The 17,411-nt window shown below is 31.2% G+C and overlaps 1 protein-coding gene and 1 pseudogene across 50 annotated transcripts in view; both read left to right on the top strand.

Moving 5' to 3' along the window:
• The window catches only part of LOC145292850 (uncharacterized), a 200,518-nt gene extending 183,646 nt beyond the window's left edge, over window positions 1-16,872 (top strand). For 41 of the 50 annotated variants that reach the window (XM_080138946.1, XM_080138952.1, XM_080138945.1 and 38 more), the window contains 6 exons: window positions 3,917-4,037; window positions 10,897-10,997; window positions 11,719-11,762; window positions 13,033-13,074; window positions 14,146-14,249; window positions 15,732-16,872. In XM_080138946.1, coding sequence (XP_079995072.1) covers window positions 3,917-4,037; window positions 10,897-10,997; window positions 11,719-11,762; window positions 13,033-13,074; window positions 14,146-14,249; window positions 15,732-15,742 — 423 coding nt within the window. In that variant the 3' untranslated portion in view covers window positions 15,743-16,872. Of the gene's footprint in view, window positions 1-1,454; window positions 1,609-3,916; window positions 4,038-10,896; window positions 10,998-11,718; window positions 11,763-13,032; window positions 13,075-14,145; window positions 14,250-15,731 lie in introns of all 50 variants that reach the window. The other 9 variants (XM_080138936.1, XM_080138925.1, XM_080138933.1 and 6 more) reach the window with 1 other exon arrangement.
• On the top strand, window positions 12,404-12,521 carry LOC145293388 (5S ribosomal RNA; annotated as a pseudogene).
• Window positions 16,873-17,411: the final 539 nt, after the last annotated feature.

Below are 17,411 nucleotides of genomic sequence, written 5' to 3'. Positions count from 1 at the left end.
AATAGTAATTTTATTCTTTTAAAAAACACAAATAATTTAAACCAAGCAGCATGTCGATTATACAAGCAGTGATTTGTGTGTTCAAACACTTTTAAACAATACAGGTAAAATTTTTATGGACAGTGCTTCTGTGCAAGTGCTTCCCATCTGTTGAACCCATTATCACGGGACTGTTTCCCTTTTGGTTACAACTTGGTCATCTTTAAATCCAATGTCAACCAATTCTTATTATGGACTATTCCAAAATAATCAAACTTGGTTCATACTATTGAGCAATGTTAACAATCCCATAGTGTTCCTCATCTTTTGGCTGACAATCATTTCTGTCTCATTGATCCTTTACCTAGAGTGTCTATTGGCTTTCATAAGTGAAGACTTCAATAGTAAAAAAATAAATATTTCTTTATCAAATGTTTTTCTACAAGTACAATGTGGAATTCTTTTAGGCACTGTTAATAGCTTTGTTGCCAGCCATCTTTAAGTTAAACTTTAGTAAAGAGGATGAGATGTAGATGAGGTTAATACCATCCACTAGTTGTAATGTTGATCTTTTGGCGTGCTTCCTTGTGTACCTCTATTCCTTATTTTTGGGGATTGGAATACCCGTACCGAACATAATTTGGATAGCTTCTAACGCGTTACTTATTTAAAAGACACAGATGTCAAATGTTTTACTATAAGACATTTGAACCATCCTAGTCGGATACAAGGTCATTTAGTATTTTCCATTTTCATAATTTCTAAATATCCCAACTGATAACTTATGAATTTATTGAAAGACCTTTTGTCACCATTGTATTCAAAGACTGGACAGATGGTTCCAAAAATATTGCTTGGCTTACAAGAACTTCAACTATTGGACAAGAAAAACCGTAGATTCTAAAGCCATGTCGAAAGTTATAAAAGCAGATCTGTAGCAGTGATGAACACTAATATCTATTTCGTTTAGAAACCTCAGTAAGGTTGTTTCTTCAAGCCATTAGATTATATGGCGCTGTAATTTCTATCAGACCTTTTTAAGACTCCATCTGGCGACCTGATTAGAAATTGCAGAGCAAAAGAATAACCACAAAGTAAAACATATACGCTCTTTCCTAATGCAGGTCGATTTGATACTTTGAACATTATCTAAGATTAATAAAATGCTAAAAATGTTGGAAGTAATTAATCTTATTAGTATTTAGTCTAGACCGGTATTCATATTAAAACGTGAGCATTTCATTTAAAAACTTTAAGCAGAAGTTTTATTTTCAAACAATTCTTCATCAGATAAGACTTGTTTGAAATACATTTGTGGTGATTAAATATCATTTGAATAAGTGCCATCTTTTTTCTTTCATGTCTTGCGTTTGTATATCCGTTCATTCTGGTTAGATATTGGTATTCAAATGTGTTTAAATTGCATGTTGTTTTTACTAACCTTTTGCATGGCATTTGTCTTTTGTTTGCAATAGCTTCCCCGTGAATCCCAGCCTGTAGAAGAAAAATCCTTGCAGTCAAAGCAAGCACATCATCTAGAGTTTAACAAAGTTGAAGAACTGAGGAAGAGACAAGTTCTTTCTGAACGTATAATGCCTTTGCCTGACAACCTTGAAGAACTGAGTAAAGGTACTGTGATTCTTAAGCGAATATACTCAATATTCTTATTGTTGTGGATCTGGTAAATATGCTCCACTTTGACCACCAGACACACCACTGATGTCAAAGTAAAATATTTATTTTCTGGGTATTTTTTATTTATTTATTTTTTTTTTATTTTTTTATTTTTTTTTTTTAATTCTCTGTAAATGAGAATCCTAAATCTGAATACTGTATTTCTTTGAATGAGTAAATTCATCATTAGGTACCTTATTTACACCACATATAAAGTTTTGACAGACGAGGTACAAAAAGTTTTATTCAAACTGTAATTTCTGCTTTCTTGTGCAAACCTGGATTTAATGCAGGGTTATTGGAGGCGGGGGGCATCTATGTGGTAAGAAATACGGTACTACATAAATATTTTTTTATTATTAACTTATTAAAAATATTTAAGATTCAACTTTATGCCATTTACATTATCTGTTACAGATAAATGGAACACTTTTTTTATAACACAATGTCACTAATACTGGCATAAATTATTTTAAAGGAAATTCTGTTGGAAAATTAGTGAAAAAAAACAATTTTACTTTACCTATTCATTTATGAGTTATGCTTTGAATAACTTTTTGTTTCCAAGGTCTGATTTATGCTCTGCCATTTTAAATCTGAAAAGAGGAAGTACATAAGCAGAGTCTTCATTTTCAGATGATTAAGTTAGATGTGGCTCGTTTCCATTCTGGTGATGAACTTTCCTTCTTTTATGATTCAAAATAGCTTGGCACTATTTGCAGTACAGTAAATTGGCTTTAAAATTATTTTTTTCTTTGATTAGGTTACTTATGAGTAGATAAAGCAAAATAAATAATTTTTGGTTAATTTTGCAATTGTATTTCCTTAAAATAACCTACTACTGTATTAGTTTAACCATGAGAACTGGAGAGTGAACTTGGGTAAAATCAGAAAACGTCTGATGCCTGAATGAGGAAAAAGGGATGCTAAATGAAAAGAACAATTTTTCTTTTTTTTTTTTTTTTTTTCAGCAACATGGATTAAAAAAATTTCAAATTGAAAGCTTTTCTAACTTTTGACGGTGAACTTGTTTAGTGCCACTCTGAATAAGTATTCAAAAAAATACAGTATTCTGCTTTGATTTGGGTTCATACAGAACTAAATTTGCTGGTCATGTGATCAAATGAATCACAATTTTGATGCTCTTGTACCCTTCATGATGTCTACATATTTTCTTTTTCTACATCTTATACATTGAAATACTGGTTAGCATTTCCTAATTTTCTCATTTGATCCTATTTACAGTACCACCTTCCCAGTTTACCTCCATTTTGTGTGGCCATGATAATGCCGAGTGTGTGAGAATATACTTTATTTTTGCACGTCGCATGCAAATCCAAATCGTTAAACATTGTTCTTTGCAATGTCATTAAAAGTCATTGTCATATCATTTGTATACATATTTTTATGATATTTGCATAAAACATGTCTTCATCTATGAAATGTTTGTATTTTTTTTGTTCAAGCTGTTACCCCTTCCACCCCCACATATGGTCTGTTTAAAAATCCCGGTTGAATATGATTAATTTTCATATTTCTTATTTTATTTATCTATTTTTACCAAAGATCAAATTTTCTTATTGGACAAAAATATATTTGTCATTCTTTACACCCACAATGTTTTTTGCCCAAAATAAAAGGAGAAATATTTTAACTGTTCAGAGAAATTATCTAATTTCAATATTAAGGGCAAACAAATAATATCAAGATAAAAATGTTTTAATCAATTAAGCTGATTCTCCAAAAGTCATTTTTTGGGCTTACAAATTTTTTTTTTTTTTTTTTTTTTTTTTAATTTTTTGGTTAAATTTGCACTTTTTTTATTTTATTTTTCAAACTTGAATTCCTTTTTCTAGCTTTTCAGATACAAAATAATGTACTAAACCTATTTAATGAATTAATATATTTATATCTGATAAATTCAATACATTATTCAAAATTTATATCTATGCTAAGCAAGCTGAAATTCATAACGTTAAAAGAATTTTTTTTTTCTTAAGAATCAGTTTTCCACTTAAATTTTTTTAATAATGAAAAAAAAAAAAAAAGGCCTCTGATACTATCTATATATACAAAAAAATCTTAATGTTAATTTTTTGTGGCTTTGGTAATTTTTTTAAGAGACAACATTCTTAATTTTTTGCATTTTTTTTTTTTTTTATGATTCTAAATTGCCATGTTCCTATGTCATTTGATTGCCCCCCCCCCTCCGTGTTGATTTTTGTTCAGTCAAATGAAGACACAATGCTATGTCTGTTTATAGAAACTTATTATGCAAAAGGCCGCTGAAGATCTGAAAAATGAGGCCAAGAGGAAAGCTGAAGAAAGGGAAAACTTCATTAACTCAAGGGTTGACCCTTTGACTACTGATGGTCTCAACGAAGGTAGGCACTGCCTGCTGTCTGCTGTGCATGCCCATATGTGTGCATCTCTTGCAGGAGGATGCCAACCCATTTTTCTTTTAGTTTTTTTGTCTTTCCCTCCCTTTGCACTCATGTCACCAATATTTGAGCTTTACTTTAAATCATGTAAATGAAAGTGTTTTATTATTCTTAGAAAAAAAAATTTAAATACAGAAAGAAATTTCAAATATTTAAGTAAAAATTTGTATTTCACTTGAATAGCGTTTAGTCTGTTTAAAAAAAAAAAAAAAATGCATGTCATGAAAATGTATTTAAAACAAATTTATTTCCAAGATGTTGAAAAAGCTGAATCCAAAAAAAAAAATCTGAAGAATCAAAAAAATTTGTTTTGAATTGACAATAAATGTGTAATTTGATCCATTTCTAATTATACTCTTTGAATACTCCTATGAACATTTATTTATGAAAACATTTTTATAATTAAGTCAATCATTGTGCTGGAGTCACTAGATCCATGTTTGCATACCTCAAATAGCCTTTGTAGGGAATCTATTGATTTCAATATCAACCAAGACATATCTATTATTCAGTCGATTTTTCTCTCCAAGACTTGACCAATCAAGTTGGTTGATGAAAGTTGGGAAGTCTTTAACAATGATTACCTCTGTCATGTTCTGCATTGCTAGCAAGTCGACTATGTCCCAACTTTTGTTCTGTCAAAACCTCAACCCAAACACTCTTGTTGGTTTACATGTGCAGCCCATCACAGTGAAATTAATTCATTCTCTGCCTTTATCTGGGCAACTGTGGATATGGTCAACTCTGCCTTTATCTGGGCAACTGTGGATATGGTCAACTCTGCCTTTATCTGGGCAACTGTGGATATGGTCAACTCTGCCTTTATCTGGGCAACTGAGGATATGGTCAAGACCTATCAAGGAGTACTTGGCAGAACTTTCGGGCTGCCAATCTCTGACAGTCGAATCACAATTGGCAAACCATCTCTTGCAACATTGCTCAAGAAGACCATGTATTGGCAACTAGGGTTCAGGATGGGGTGCAGGCTAGAAATGAAGTGAGTTCAATTCAACAACAAAACCATTCATAATCGTAGATAGCCCAAATAAGTTATATTTCTTTATTTCTCCTAAACACATAGTCCAGTCTAATAATACTTAGCCAGCAATTATAATTGCGATCTAAAATAGAGATTTAAACGAGTCCTGTTATGGGTGGAGATTTAAACGAGTCCTGTTATGGGTGGAGATCTGCAGGATTAAAACCTCATAGGCAGCTTTCAATCTGATGGTGAAGGTGTTGGGTTGAAAGTACATGAAATGTTCTTCCACACAAAATAAGGATCCATATTAACCAAAAACTGATGGATCTACTATTGCAAGAACGAATCCATTAATGGTGAACTGCGAGTTATTCATGCAGAGAAAGGTAAGCAAAATAGAAGATGAAATTGTTTCAATCATGTGTAATGAATATTTTCATAAAGTTGTGGAAAATTTTAATGGAGATAAGTGGTTCATAAGAAAAGTAGGTAGATCTCAACAGAATTGGAAACGGTTGGTGCCTGAAGACCTGGGGTAGTCGGGATTAACAAATTGCATCAATAGTGATAGAGAATTATAGAAGCAACAAATGAAAAAGTTTAACTTCATCAACGGAAAAGAAAATTACAAATAAGAGACATTGTGTATTATAAAAATTGAAACAAAAGAAAAATGACGGTTGCAAAATCAGATATGGAAACGTGAAAATGGAAAAGACTGGAATAGAACATCAAGAATTTATGTGACTTTGTCACAGCTGGTTTAATGTTATTAGACTGGTCTAATGTTCAGTAGAGATGGAGAAATGTTCAAGGTTGTTATAAGATTTTAATTAAAACATAATTTTAATAAATGCTTGTAGGGATTTTTTTCATAGATTTATTTATTTCTGAATATGATTTGTATTAATATTCTGAAAACTTTAAGGATCACAAACCTTGACTGCATGTTTGTAATTTTTATCCTATTTTTTTTTTTTTTTTTTTCATCCAATCCTGTCCTTTTCACTGTTTCTTAGTTTATAGTCACAGAAAAAAATAAATTCAGATTATTCAGCATGGTATGATTTTTATATTTTTTCTGACTTGATCCTGTTGCTGATATTGGTTTCTCAGATATTTTTTTTTTTTTTTTTTTTTCAAGTACTTACAGGAGGGATTTACAATGTATCAAAGTTGCTGACATCCATAAATGAAAGTTGTACAATGGAAATTCTGGATTATAACTTGACACCCTCAAATCGTTAATCCACGGTGTTGTTCTCTTTTCCCCTTCTGCGGCCATATAGTTAATTAAATGCGATGAAACCATATCAAGTCTGTGGGAATTATCTTTCTGACTTTTAAAATGATGCCAATTATTATTATAATTTAGAAAAAAAAAAATTGTTAAAATTTTTATTTATTTGAAGCACCATGTCTTTAAATTTACAACTCAATCATGTTAACATTTGCTCTTATTAGATCATCATCATTAAGAATTCCAATGTGTATAAATGGGTGATAGTTTTACTCGAAACAAAACTGGTGATGAATTGGTGTATCCAATCTGTTCGGTGCTACAAAACCAGATTAAACATCAGTAGGCTAACAAAATAGGTTTACTTGAAGCTTTCAAGGATTTCACTGCATGAATCTCCTAATGCATATAAACCTTACAAGGTTTAAATAAAATTGGATAGTATGTGTGAGGGGGATATATCAAGTCTGCTATTAACTTAAGGATAGTCAATATAAACCTGTATAGCAACAAAATCTCACCCCTTTACTTTTGAGGTCCCTAAATACCAGAAAGCTTTCTAGTCTAATAGTTTCTTCCCTCAAACAGCTAGACTTTGGAATTGCCTTTCTGCTTCCCTGACTGTACTGATATGCAGAAGTTTAAATGTAACGTAAACCAACATCTGGTTAATCTTTCTTAGGTATGGGCACAAATAGTAGCCCCATTACATCCAAGTGGCAATATACCTTGCCTGAGGGTGAATGTAAAAAAAAAAAAAAAAGACTCCTACTCGTGTAGAATTAGTAATGAAAACTGATACGAGCAATGAATTGTTCGTTGCTTCTGATGATGACAATCGTTCACATCAGTCTAAGTGGCATTATATCTCTGGATAAAATTGAATAGTGTAATCCAAAACCTGCAATTGTAAATAGGGCAACAAAGTGTCTTGTCGTGAAAATGATTACTTTTGTTGACCAATCAATGTGGTTTGTGGCTTGATATAAGCAGGCATAATTCACCAGTTCAATTAGTAATTTCAACGACTAGCCTACCATTTGGTGTTAGTCTGTACGTTAGTGGTACGATTACTCTCTGTCATTGGAGGTGGTGTTGAAGACTTTTAGTCCTTGGATCATTAGTTTGTCAAAGTTTAAGTTGCTTAAAGGCTGATCAACCTTTGACTTTCTGTAGGTCTCCTTCACTATCGTTTGAGAATCTGAATTACAAGTATTATCCTAATCCAGTTTTATGTACTACAATCATTAAAATTTCTTGAACAAAAACGAAATGTTATTGATCTTCTACCCCGTTTTTGTTGGATTTATTAATCATTCCTTTTTTTCTCTTTTTTTCTCTTTTTGGTTATTTTACAATTTTATTGCTGGAATAATATAAGAAAAAATGTTGTTTTTTTTTGTTTTTTTTTAAACAAAAAAATGTGATAAATTTATTGATAAAATAGGTTTAATTTTCTTCTGTTTGTCTTGTAAACACTAAAAAATCATATTGAGATATGATTTTGCTTTAAATAAAACTACTTTTTCAAGAAAGACTAAATAATTGTTTAGAAACAAAAAGATTGATAAAGAACATTAATGTATTAAAGCTATTGCCTATTTACATAAAAATTATTCATTTAATATCATTTACATAAGAACAAATTTGGAAACGAATTTCTTTCATATTAAATAATTTTTCAGTAAATTATCTTCGATTTATCTTTATGCTTTTCTATTATATAACGTTACCTTACTAGACTTTCAAGGTCAGACACAAACAACAATTTGTCTGACATATTGATACTTTATTCGAACTAGTCTATTTCTGTCTTCCAGAATTGGATGCATAAGTTTTATTTCAGATGAGCTTGTTTCTAAAAAATATTCATTCCGAAAAATAAAACTTTCAGAGAGGAGTTGTCTTTCTTTGATCAACAAATATCCTTATATATTAAGCGGAAGTGATCATACCAGCTTTAACTTCTGGAAAAAAAAAAAAAAAACTATCTAAAAATGTTATATTTTTAAATGTTAAAAAGAAATAATTAAATTAAACATTAGTATTGTTTACTCATATTCCATTCTAGTTAAATACTAGAAGAAACTTTTTTTGTTAGTTCCTGTATCACAATAATTTGCTCACAAAATTAAAATCATCAAAATCAATTTCCATTTTGTTGTAAATAAGTCTTTTTTTATTTTTTTTTTTACTCCCAGGCAACACCGGTTTAGGAACTTTAATTATAAGATAAATCATATCTATAAAAGTGAAATTGTCTGCATGTGTACATTTCCCTACCAAACTACTCTGTCAATTTTCAGACTTGAAATTTGACATAAACGGTATTGAGATTTGGGGAAAAAATTTTAATCGTTATCTGGCCTGAAATTTGGCTGTCAAAGTTCAACGATTTGACCTTTGAAAACTCTACCAAACTCCTCCACCAATTTTGGGTCTACACATTTGAAATTTTAGATGTAGGTTACTTGGACATGAATCAAACTTTTAAATTTTATTTGAGCCCAAAACAAATTTTAAGGGGGTCAGAAATTTGACCTCTGCGGTCTCTACCAAATTACTCAGCCAATTTTTGTTCTAAACATTTGAAATTTTACATAAAGTGTATTCAGATATAGAGCAAGCTTTTTAATCGATTTCTGGCCGAAAATTTGGTTGCCAAGGGTTCAAAATTCAAGAGTTGACCTCTGCGGTCTCTAGCAAACTATTCAGTCAATTTTGGGTCTAATTTGAAATTTTATGTAAAGAGTATTCAGACATGCGACAAGCATATCAGTTTTGGGGGCGAAAATTTGGCTACCAAGATGTCAAAGTTGAAAGAGTTGACCTTTCCAGACTCTATCAAACTCCTCTACTGATTTTGGGCTTAAACACTTGAAATTTTAGATGTAGGTTACCTGGATATGTCAAAATTTATATATATATATATATATATATATATATATATATTTGCACATAGTTATGAACAGTACATAGGACCCAAGCCAAGCTAGACTGCTAGTGTATGTGTGTATATATATATATATATACATATATATATATATATATATGAGCAAATAGTTAATAAAACATGTTAAAAAAACACTTTGAAAAAGAGTTAAAAACATATTTAATCTGAAAAGGAAACACTTAAGTGGATAGTCCTTAATCCGCAGAGTTTCGAAGAAATACTTTCCTTCTCATCTGAGGTAGGAATTAGCAAAATGCGGGATCGGATTTTGCATACAAAAGTATTTGAAACTGCAAGTAAGTCAAAGATCTTACTTGATAAAATTGAAGCAGAGGGAATATGGTGAAGAAAAAGGTGTTTTCACGTGAATGGATAGTCTGAAAGGTAAAGTATCCAATGACGGTAAAATCCAAAAATGTAAATCCAAGAAAGTTAAATTTCCATTTGCACAAGTAAAATCCAAGGAAATCGCGTAAAATATATATATATATATATATATATCAGAAATAGTTTGAATTTTCTAATTACAAAGGTGTATGTTTAACAAATCTATTATAATAATGTTTATCTCATTACTAATGTATTCTTATAAAATATCTTTGCACTATTAAAACATTATGAAGATTATAAGTATTTTATGATATTATGCATCAATATAATTATTTTTCCCTCTGATTTTAATGTATCTTTAATTGTTTAACTTGACGTTTAACAGACGTATATCTTTATTTATAATATCATGAAATGAACCTTTTATAATTCATGTTTAGAATATTAGGTTATGTTAAAATTTTAAATATTTCCAAATTTTCTAAATATTTTTCATGAAAAATTATCCCTCTTAATTTTATGAGATTAGTTGATACTTATAAAATTCCATATGAAGACATTTTTAATTAATTAATCAACTATTATTAAGTATTAATTTATTAAATTAATCTAGTTTGTATACGTTTCTAGAATTGTTGCCTAATGAGAAATTGAAATGAATCTTTATTTTCAGATTCTTCCCCCTTTTGTGCAATTTTATTTTTTTTTTAAATTTTGAAAAACAGGATAAGTGCCAACTAATATTAGTATTGCTTTCTGCATATGTGAATAGATCTAAAATTCATTCCTTAGACATGAAAATATTTCCTGCTTGGTATTTGAATTTATGTACACAACTTAAAAATGATTTTTTTTTTTTTTTTTTTTTTTTTTTTTTTTTTCTTTCAATTTCTCCCTGTTCATAGAAAACGGTTGGGGAAAAGACAATTTATTGTTTTTAATCACGCAGTATAGTGATAGTGTTGCACCTCTCCTGCCCAGCTTCATCCCAGGAAAAGACGAAAGAATAAGATGTTTGGCCAATGAGGCAAATGAAATTTCTGAAAAATGAAATGGAAGTTATTTACAAAGACAAAAAAAAACAATCAATAAAAATAGTTTTTTTTTTTTTTTTTTTTTTTTTTTTTCAGTTTTATTCCTGAGTTCATATCTAACAGATAACTTTATCTTGTTGGATTTTTCAGCGACCGGCCCAAATATCATTTTAGTTGATTTTTGCTTCTAACTAGCCACTTTTCATTTGTTGTTGTTGTTGTACAATGCTGTTAATTGTACCTTGAACATATTCCTCTTCCAGCTCAAATGCTCGATCTTGTTAAGAAACTTCACGGAAAAATGGCAGAACTTGAAGAAGAAGTTTATGACTGGGAATTCAAACTCAGAAGACAAGAATTTGAGGTTAGTTTAAAAAAAATCTTGTTTTCTTTTGTTGTTCCTGTGAAATATTTTATAATGGATCACCACCTATCCTTAAATGGCCTTTAGCCTTGATAAGTGTAAATGAGATGTAAGTTGAATGAAGAAAGGATGTTTTACTTTGATTTATCAGAACTTTGTTACTTACTAAAATTTCACTCGATTTTTAACACAAATGAACAACATGAAATTATTTTATTTCCATTTTGGTTTCATTTCTAATAATATTTAAAAAATATTTTTAAAACATTTTAAATTAAATTCAGCTTTGTTAAGTAATTTTGCTTTAAAAAGTTTGAGAAAAAAGTGTATCTGAATAAAACAAAAACCATTTCTCAATGTATGAGGCTTTTTGTTTTTATTTATTTTACTCAACAAGCGTCTCCTCCATTGTTATTAGTCAAGGGGATCCCTTGAGTCTGCTCTTGGCCTGTCAAACCAGCAGGATATCCAATCAAGCTACCTAATATTCCAAATATATATTGTTTTTAAATTTGGCTGGAGAAGAGTATGGCAACAAAGTAAACATTTACATCAACTTTTGAATTTCACTTGAATATTGAGATTTTGTGTTATGTTGTATTTATTGAATAAAATATTGTTTCACTTAAAAAAAAAATTATATATTTATATAAAACAAAAAAATTCACTATGTATAATTTGTTGATTTTTATTTACTAACTCGAGTTAATTTCTATTCCAGATTAACGATCTTACCCTTAAAGTGAACGACACTAGGGGAAAATTGTAAGCATTTTTTTTTTTTAATATTTTTCCTTTGACATCGTTTTTTTTCACATCTCTCACAAAAACGTAAATGTTGTGATATTTCTTCACCACTGGCACAAGGGGAAATTAAGGCACATGATCTCTGGAAAAATTTTTTCCTAAAATAAAAACAAAACGTGCTTATCCACATGGTCCTTAAATGAACCCGCAAACAACTATTTCATCTCTATTGTGTAAATATATTATCTGTGTGTGTGTGTGTATGTTTGTATGTTCAGTCAAAACTTCAAAAATACACAACAAACCTCTACAAAGTTTTTTAACCCTGGAAAAATATCTAAAATTTCGAAAACATATTCATTCTTTGAGGATGAAATGGGCATTTGCATCATGGAATGCTATCAAGAACTGAGCGCGATTTTTGATGTTATGTATTGATACAATCCAGGAAATGAGTCAACATTTTTTTTTTAAATTGTAAGATGCTAACTTATGTTTCATTTTTATTTTTTTTAACTTTTAATAGGATTTTTTTTAGGAATTTCTCCTGGGGGAAGGGGGTAGCACAATTTAGTATCTATTTAGTTTTTTTATGATCTCAGGCAATGCCGGGTAGCTTTGCTCAGCTCTTATAAATTCCAATAAGTTGGCTTTTAATTATATGTGGTATATTCACGTTGACACACCGGTTCCCATCTGATCACAGAAGTTAAGCAACGTTGAACCTGGTCAGTACTAAAATGGGTGACCATTTGGGAATTCCAGGTGCTGTATGTGCTCTCCGCTTATCTCGGCATTGTTTGTAGTCATCCTAGACTTCAGGAGAGGTGTGGTTGGGATTGTGAAATCCTTGCCTCATAATTACATGCATAGTAACTTTCCCCCTTTTTTTTTTTTTTGTCTTGGGTGTGTTCAAAAAGTAATTAGATTGAAGATACATTAACTTTGATAATGAATTACATCCTTGCTGTGCATTTACTCTAGGCATGTTCAGCTTTGTTCTTCAATAAGATGGTAGACATTATTATGCGACGAGTTTTTTGTTTTGCTGCATCATTTTATTCTCTTTTTCTTTATTATTATTTCAAGTGCAAGTGAACATTTTTTTAAAAAATTGTTTAAAGTTAAAGTATTAAAATTTTTAACGCTTTAAATATTTTGAAATATCACATCTCTCCCCCTTCTCTTAAGTGATTGTTTCACAAATTAAACGTAAAAACATTTATTTTAAATTAGCTTTAATATATAGATGGAAATTTCTTTCATGAATATATTTCTTTTTTTCCAGTGTCAAACCTGTCCTTAGAAAAATATCCAAGACAGAAGCCAAGTAAGTATATTTTGCATTTCTTACTTAGCACCTACATATTTTGATAGGATTACATTATCTCTCTCACTCTCTCTTGCTCTCACTCTCTCTCTCTCTTGCTCTCACTCTCTCTCTCTCTTGCTCTCACTCTCTCTCTCTCTTGCTCTCACTCTCTCTCTCTCTTGCTCTCACTCTCTCTCTCTCTTGCTCTCACTCTCTCTCTCTCTTGCTCTCACTCTCTCTCTCTCTTGCTCTCACTCTCTCTCTCTCTCTTGCTCTCACTCTCTCTCTCTCTCTTGCTCTCACTCTCTCTCTCTCTCTTGCTCTCACTCTCTCTCTCTCTCTCGCGCTCTCACTCTCTCTCTCTCTCGCGCTCTCACTCTCTCTCTCTCTCTTGCTCTCACTCTCTCTCTCTTGCTCTCACTCTCTCTCTCTCGCGCTCTCACTCTCTCTCTCTCTCTTGCTCTCACTCTCTCTCTCTCTCTTGCTCTCTCTCTCTCTCTTGCTCTCTCTCTCTCTCTTGCTCTCTCTTGCTCTCTCTTGCTCTCTCTCTCTCTCTTGCTCTCACTCTCTCTCTCTCTCTTGCTCTCACTCTCTCTCTCTCTCTTGCTCTCACTCTCTCTCTCTTGCTCTCACTCTCTCTCTCTCTCTCTTGCTCTCACTCTCTCTCTCTCTCTCTTGCTCTCACTCTCTCTCTCTCTCTCTTGCTCTCACTCTCTTTCTCTCTTTCTCTCTCTTGCTCTCACTCTTGCTCTCACTCTCTCACTCTTGCTCTCACTCTCTCTCTCTCTCTCTCTTGCTCTCTCTCCCACACTCTCTCTTGCTCTCTCTCCCACACTCTCTCTCTTTCTTGCTTTTGCTCTCTCTCCCCCTTTCTTCATTTTACTAAGTTCATTCATTTCTATCATGTTCCCCATCATCTAAAATATCTACAGATGACAAGAAAACAAACTTGAAAGTTTAATCAGTATATATAAAAAAAGTTTATGTTTATAGTTTAAATATAATCTCAATAGACGATTGCAAATGTTTATGAATTGAGATTAAAATTTATTTGCCTTTGTTAATCATGTGTACTTATGTTATACTTAGGCTTGCCAAGTTGGAGAGATCAAGGAAGGATGATTTCCGTACCACTTTGAAATCTTCAGGACACAAACATGACAAAATTGATGAAGAAGAACAACCGGCAGAAGGTAAATAATTTATTTTTTTCCTTTAATTTAAAATTTTACAGCAGATAAATTAAAACTGTAGAAAAGTATTCATTGGGGAAGAGGTCTCTTTTCTTAATTCATGAAGTTCTAGGTCACATGACTATGAGGTGATTAACTATTAGATAATTTAACCACATGGTCATTGATATAAAAAGCATAACTTCAAAAACTACTTTCTTTCCTCTGCTTTTTTTAGTATGATCACTGAAAGGCTAACATGGTTCCCATAATCTTTTTTTTTTTTTTTTCGAGTTCAATCAGTGAAGCGACAATGTTCATCTATTCAAATCAGATATGCAGTTATATCTTCTCTGCCAAACTAATTCTGTCGGGATGACTTTGAGGCATCTGTAATAGTCAAGACATTTTTACAATAGGTTTAGGATCATTAACTTGTAGAAAGATCCAATCAAATTTCCTTCCAAAATGTTTAAATGTTTGCATTTATTTCTACCGTTTATTACTGGTGATTCCAATAATTTTTACAGAAAAAAAATTTTTTCAATTTTTTTTTTTTTTTTTTTTTGAATTTTACGCATTTGTTAATTATTCACATTGATAAACTTTTTGAACAAATGTTCCGTTTGATTTTTTTTTTTTTTTTTTTTTTTTTAGGCTAAAAAGCAATTATTAGTGTTGGGACGATTAATTGAATCAGTAAAGTGTTAGAATATTTCTGGTGCCCAAACTTTGGGTTCATTTCTGATGTCAAAAACGATTCTTTTCATTTTTCATTTTTTTTACTTGATTTTTCATTGTTGGTATTAATGATAAAAATAAATATATTTTGATTTTAAATTGCCAGTAAAACTAAAATCTCTAGATCAACCCAAAATAAGTGTATTTCTTTCATTTGCAAAAATATATGCATATATTACAAGGGCTTTTACGATATTCCAAAAAAAACAAAAAAACTTTAAAGCTTAATATTCACTGCTTTTAATCAGTAATTCTGCTGGCATATTGCAATTGTTCCATCACTAATTTATATAAATAAAGCAGTTGTGTGTCTGTAAAAATATTTAACCGATAAACTCTTAAACTACTGATCATATAACACTGCAATTATCAGGACATAGCAATCATACACGAAGGGTGCATAACCAAATTTAATTAATTTCTTCAAGCCATTTAATATTAAATTGTAACTATTTTGTGATAGCTACATTGGTAGGGAACGCAGCTGGAGTGCAAAATGTTTTGGTTTATATTCTAGCTGATGGCACCCAAATCATTTTTTTAAAAACTTTTATGAAATCCACATTAATTAAAATATATTTAAGCATAGTTTACGATGTGGCAAGTTTTGGGCATTATCTGCTTGTAATTTATAACATAATTACAAATTGAGTTGGAACATTCTTTGAATATTATGGATTTGATGCAATTCTTGCATAGAATTTCCATAGTTTTAAACATTTTTGACTTTCGATTAATGTTTTCTTTTCTTTTTTATTTCAGCAGAGGCATAGACAAAGGTTGAACAATGCAGTTAAGATGAGAGGGTGAAGAGCAGGCTGAAGAGGCGTGACCCTCAACCAACCCTGCCTGCTTTCGGGTTTCCTATCTCTCCTTCCTCCCCCACCCCACCACAGAGTGATGATCTGCTTAAGTCTTCTCTGGGCACATGAAACACCCATGTAGAATTGGACACTGTCATTTGATGCCTTCTTACTAACTGAAAAGACAAAGCTATAAAATATATTTAACATGTTTTTTGGAGTATAAGACATCTCATTTGTTCCTAACTTAACCACCACCTTGTAAATTCGATTCTCCTTTGGGCAAAAGGCAACAAAAAAAAAAAAAAAAAAAGAAAAACTAACGCTAGTTTTTTTTTTTTTTTTTTTTTTTAAAAAGGTCTGGATTCACTTGGTCACTATCCCTTTTCCTCTTCTCTTCACTTTCTGTGCTGTCCTAGAAAACATAAACATGCTATGTGTTGTTGAAATAAAAAAGCTCTCAGAAACTGTAATAATAAAATGGCAAAACATTGTAACTTGTGGTCCACATTTTTTTGAATGAGGTTAGCACATATAAACGAACAAGTTATTCGATTGCAGATGATTTTGTCCTAGCTAAACTAATTGCTTTCTCTAGCGAGCATTCCACGAATGCATCCTTTTTGGTTTTTGAGTTGCATTTCTTGACAACTTTCGACAGCAAGTTTGTTTATTTTTTTTTTATTATTATTTTGGGGACTTTAAAAAAAAATAAAAATAAAATTTTTTTTTTAGGTCCACAGAACATCAAATAAAACTCTACAACATAAAATAAAATCCCAGTTCAATTCTTCTCTGTTATAACTAACTTTTGTTGTTGTTGTTGTTGAATACTGAAATCAGCTTTTTGTTCTTCATGTTTTTTTTTTTTGTGTGGGTGGGGGGGAGGGATGGGAGGAAAAAAAAGGTTGGCGACAGCTTGAATGTTGCAGATCCTTTTTTTTTCTTTTTATATTTTCTCGTCTGACCTTTGTAGGTGGTGCGCCCACAGCTGCCTCTCCTGCCTGGTTATTCACTCAAAAGTTGAAATATTATTATTATAATTATATGACAATACTCTTACTACCAGAAATAAATAATTCACCGTTCCTCAAACAGTTCTTATTGCTTTTTCTCCTTTGTTGCTTTTTTTTTATGGCTTTTGCACGAGTTTTGTTTTTGAATTTTTTCCATTTCTTAAATGTTTTTTGCATGAACTCTGAGTAAGATCAATGAAATGACATTTTTAGAGACTATTGCAATATGAGAGAAAACCCAAGTGGGATGTTGAGCAGCAAGGTGTTTGTTCACATTACATTTAAATTTCTGCACGTTGGTATGATCAGGGGAGCAGGAAGGAAGTTTCAAAGGAAAGAAGGTATCGGTAGAAAATTTTCTGACATTTATAGTGACAGTGTTGGGTTTTATTATTAGTCTGGTGGGTTGGAGGTATTTCGTTTGAGTATGGTAGGAGTGTAATAAATTCATGGAAGTATCGGGTATTTTTTGAGGTGGTGAACTTTAAATCAATTAGAATTATATATTACTAGCAGATGTACCCACGCATTGGCTGGTATTAAACGTAACGTTAAATTCCTGACAAAAAAAAAAAAATGAAGTAAAAACAAAAAAGGGAAGAAACTGAAACATATGCATGTAA

Source organism: Euprymna scolopes, chromosome 14 (assembly GCF_053919585.1).
Source record: "Euprymna scolopes isolate OS-2025 chromosome 14, ASM5391958v1, whole genome shotgun sequence".
Classification (NCBI taxonomy): domain Eukaryota; kingdom Metazoa; phylum Mollusca; class Cephalopoda; order Sepiida; family Sepiolidae; genus Euprymna; species Euprymna scolopes.
Note: the sequence above shows the minus strand (reverse complement) of the source record. Positions and strands in the feature narration are given on the sequence as shown.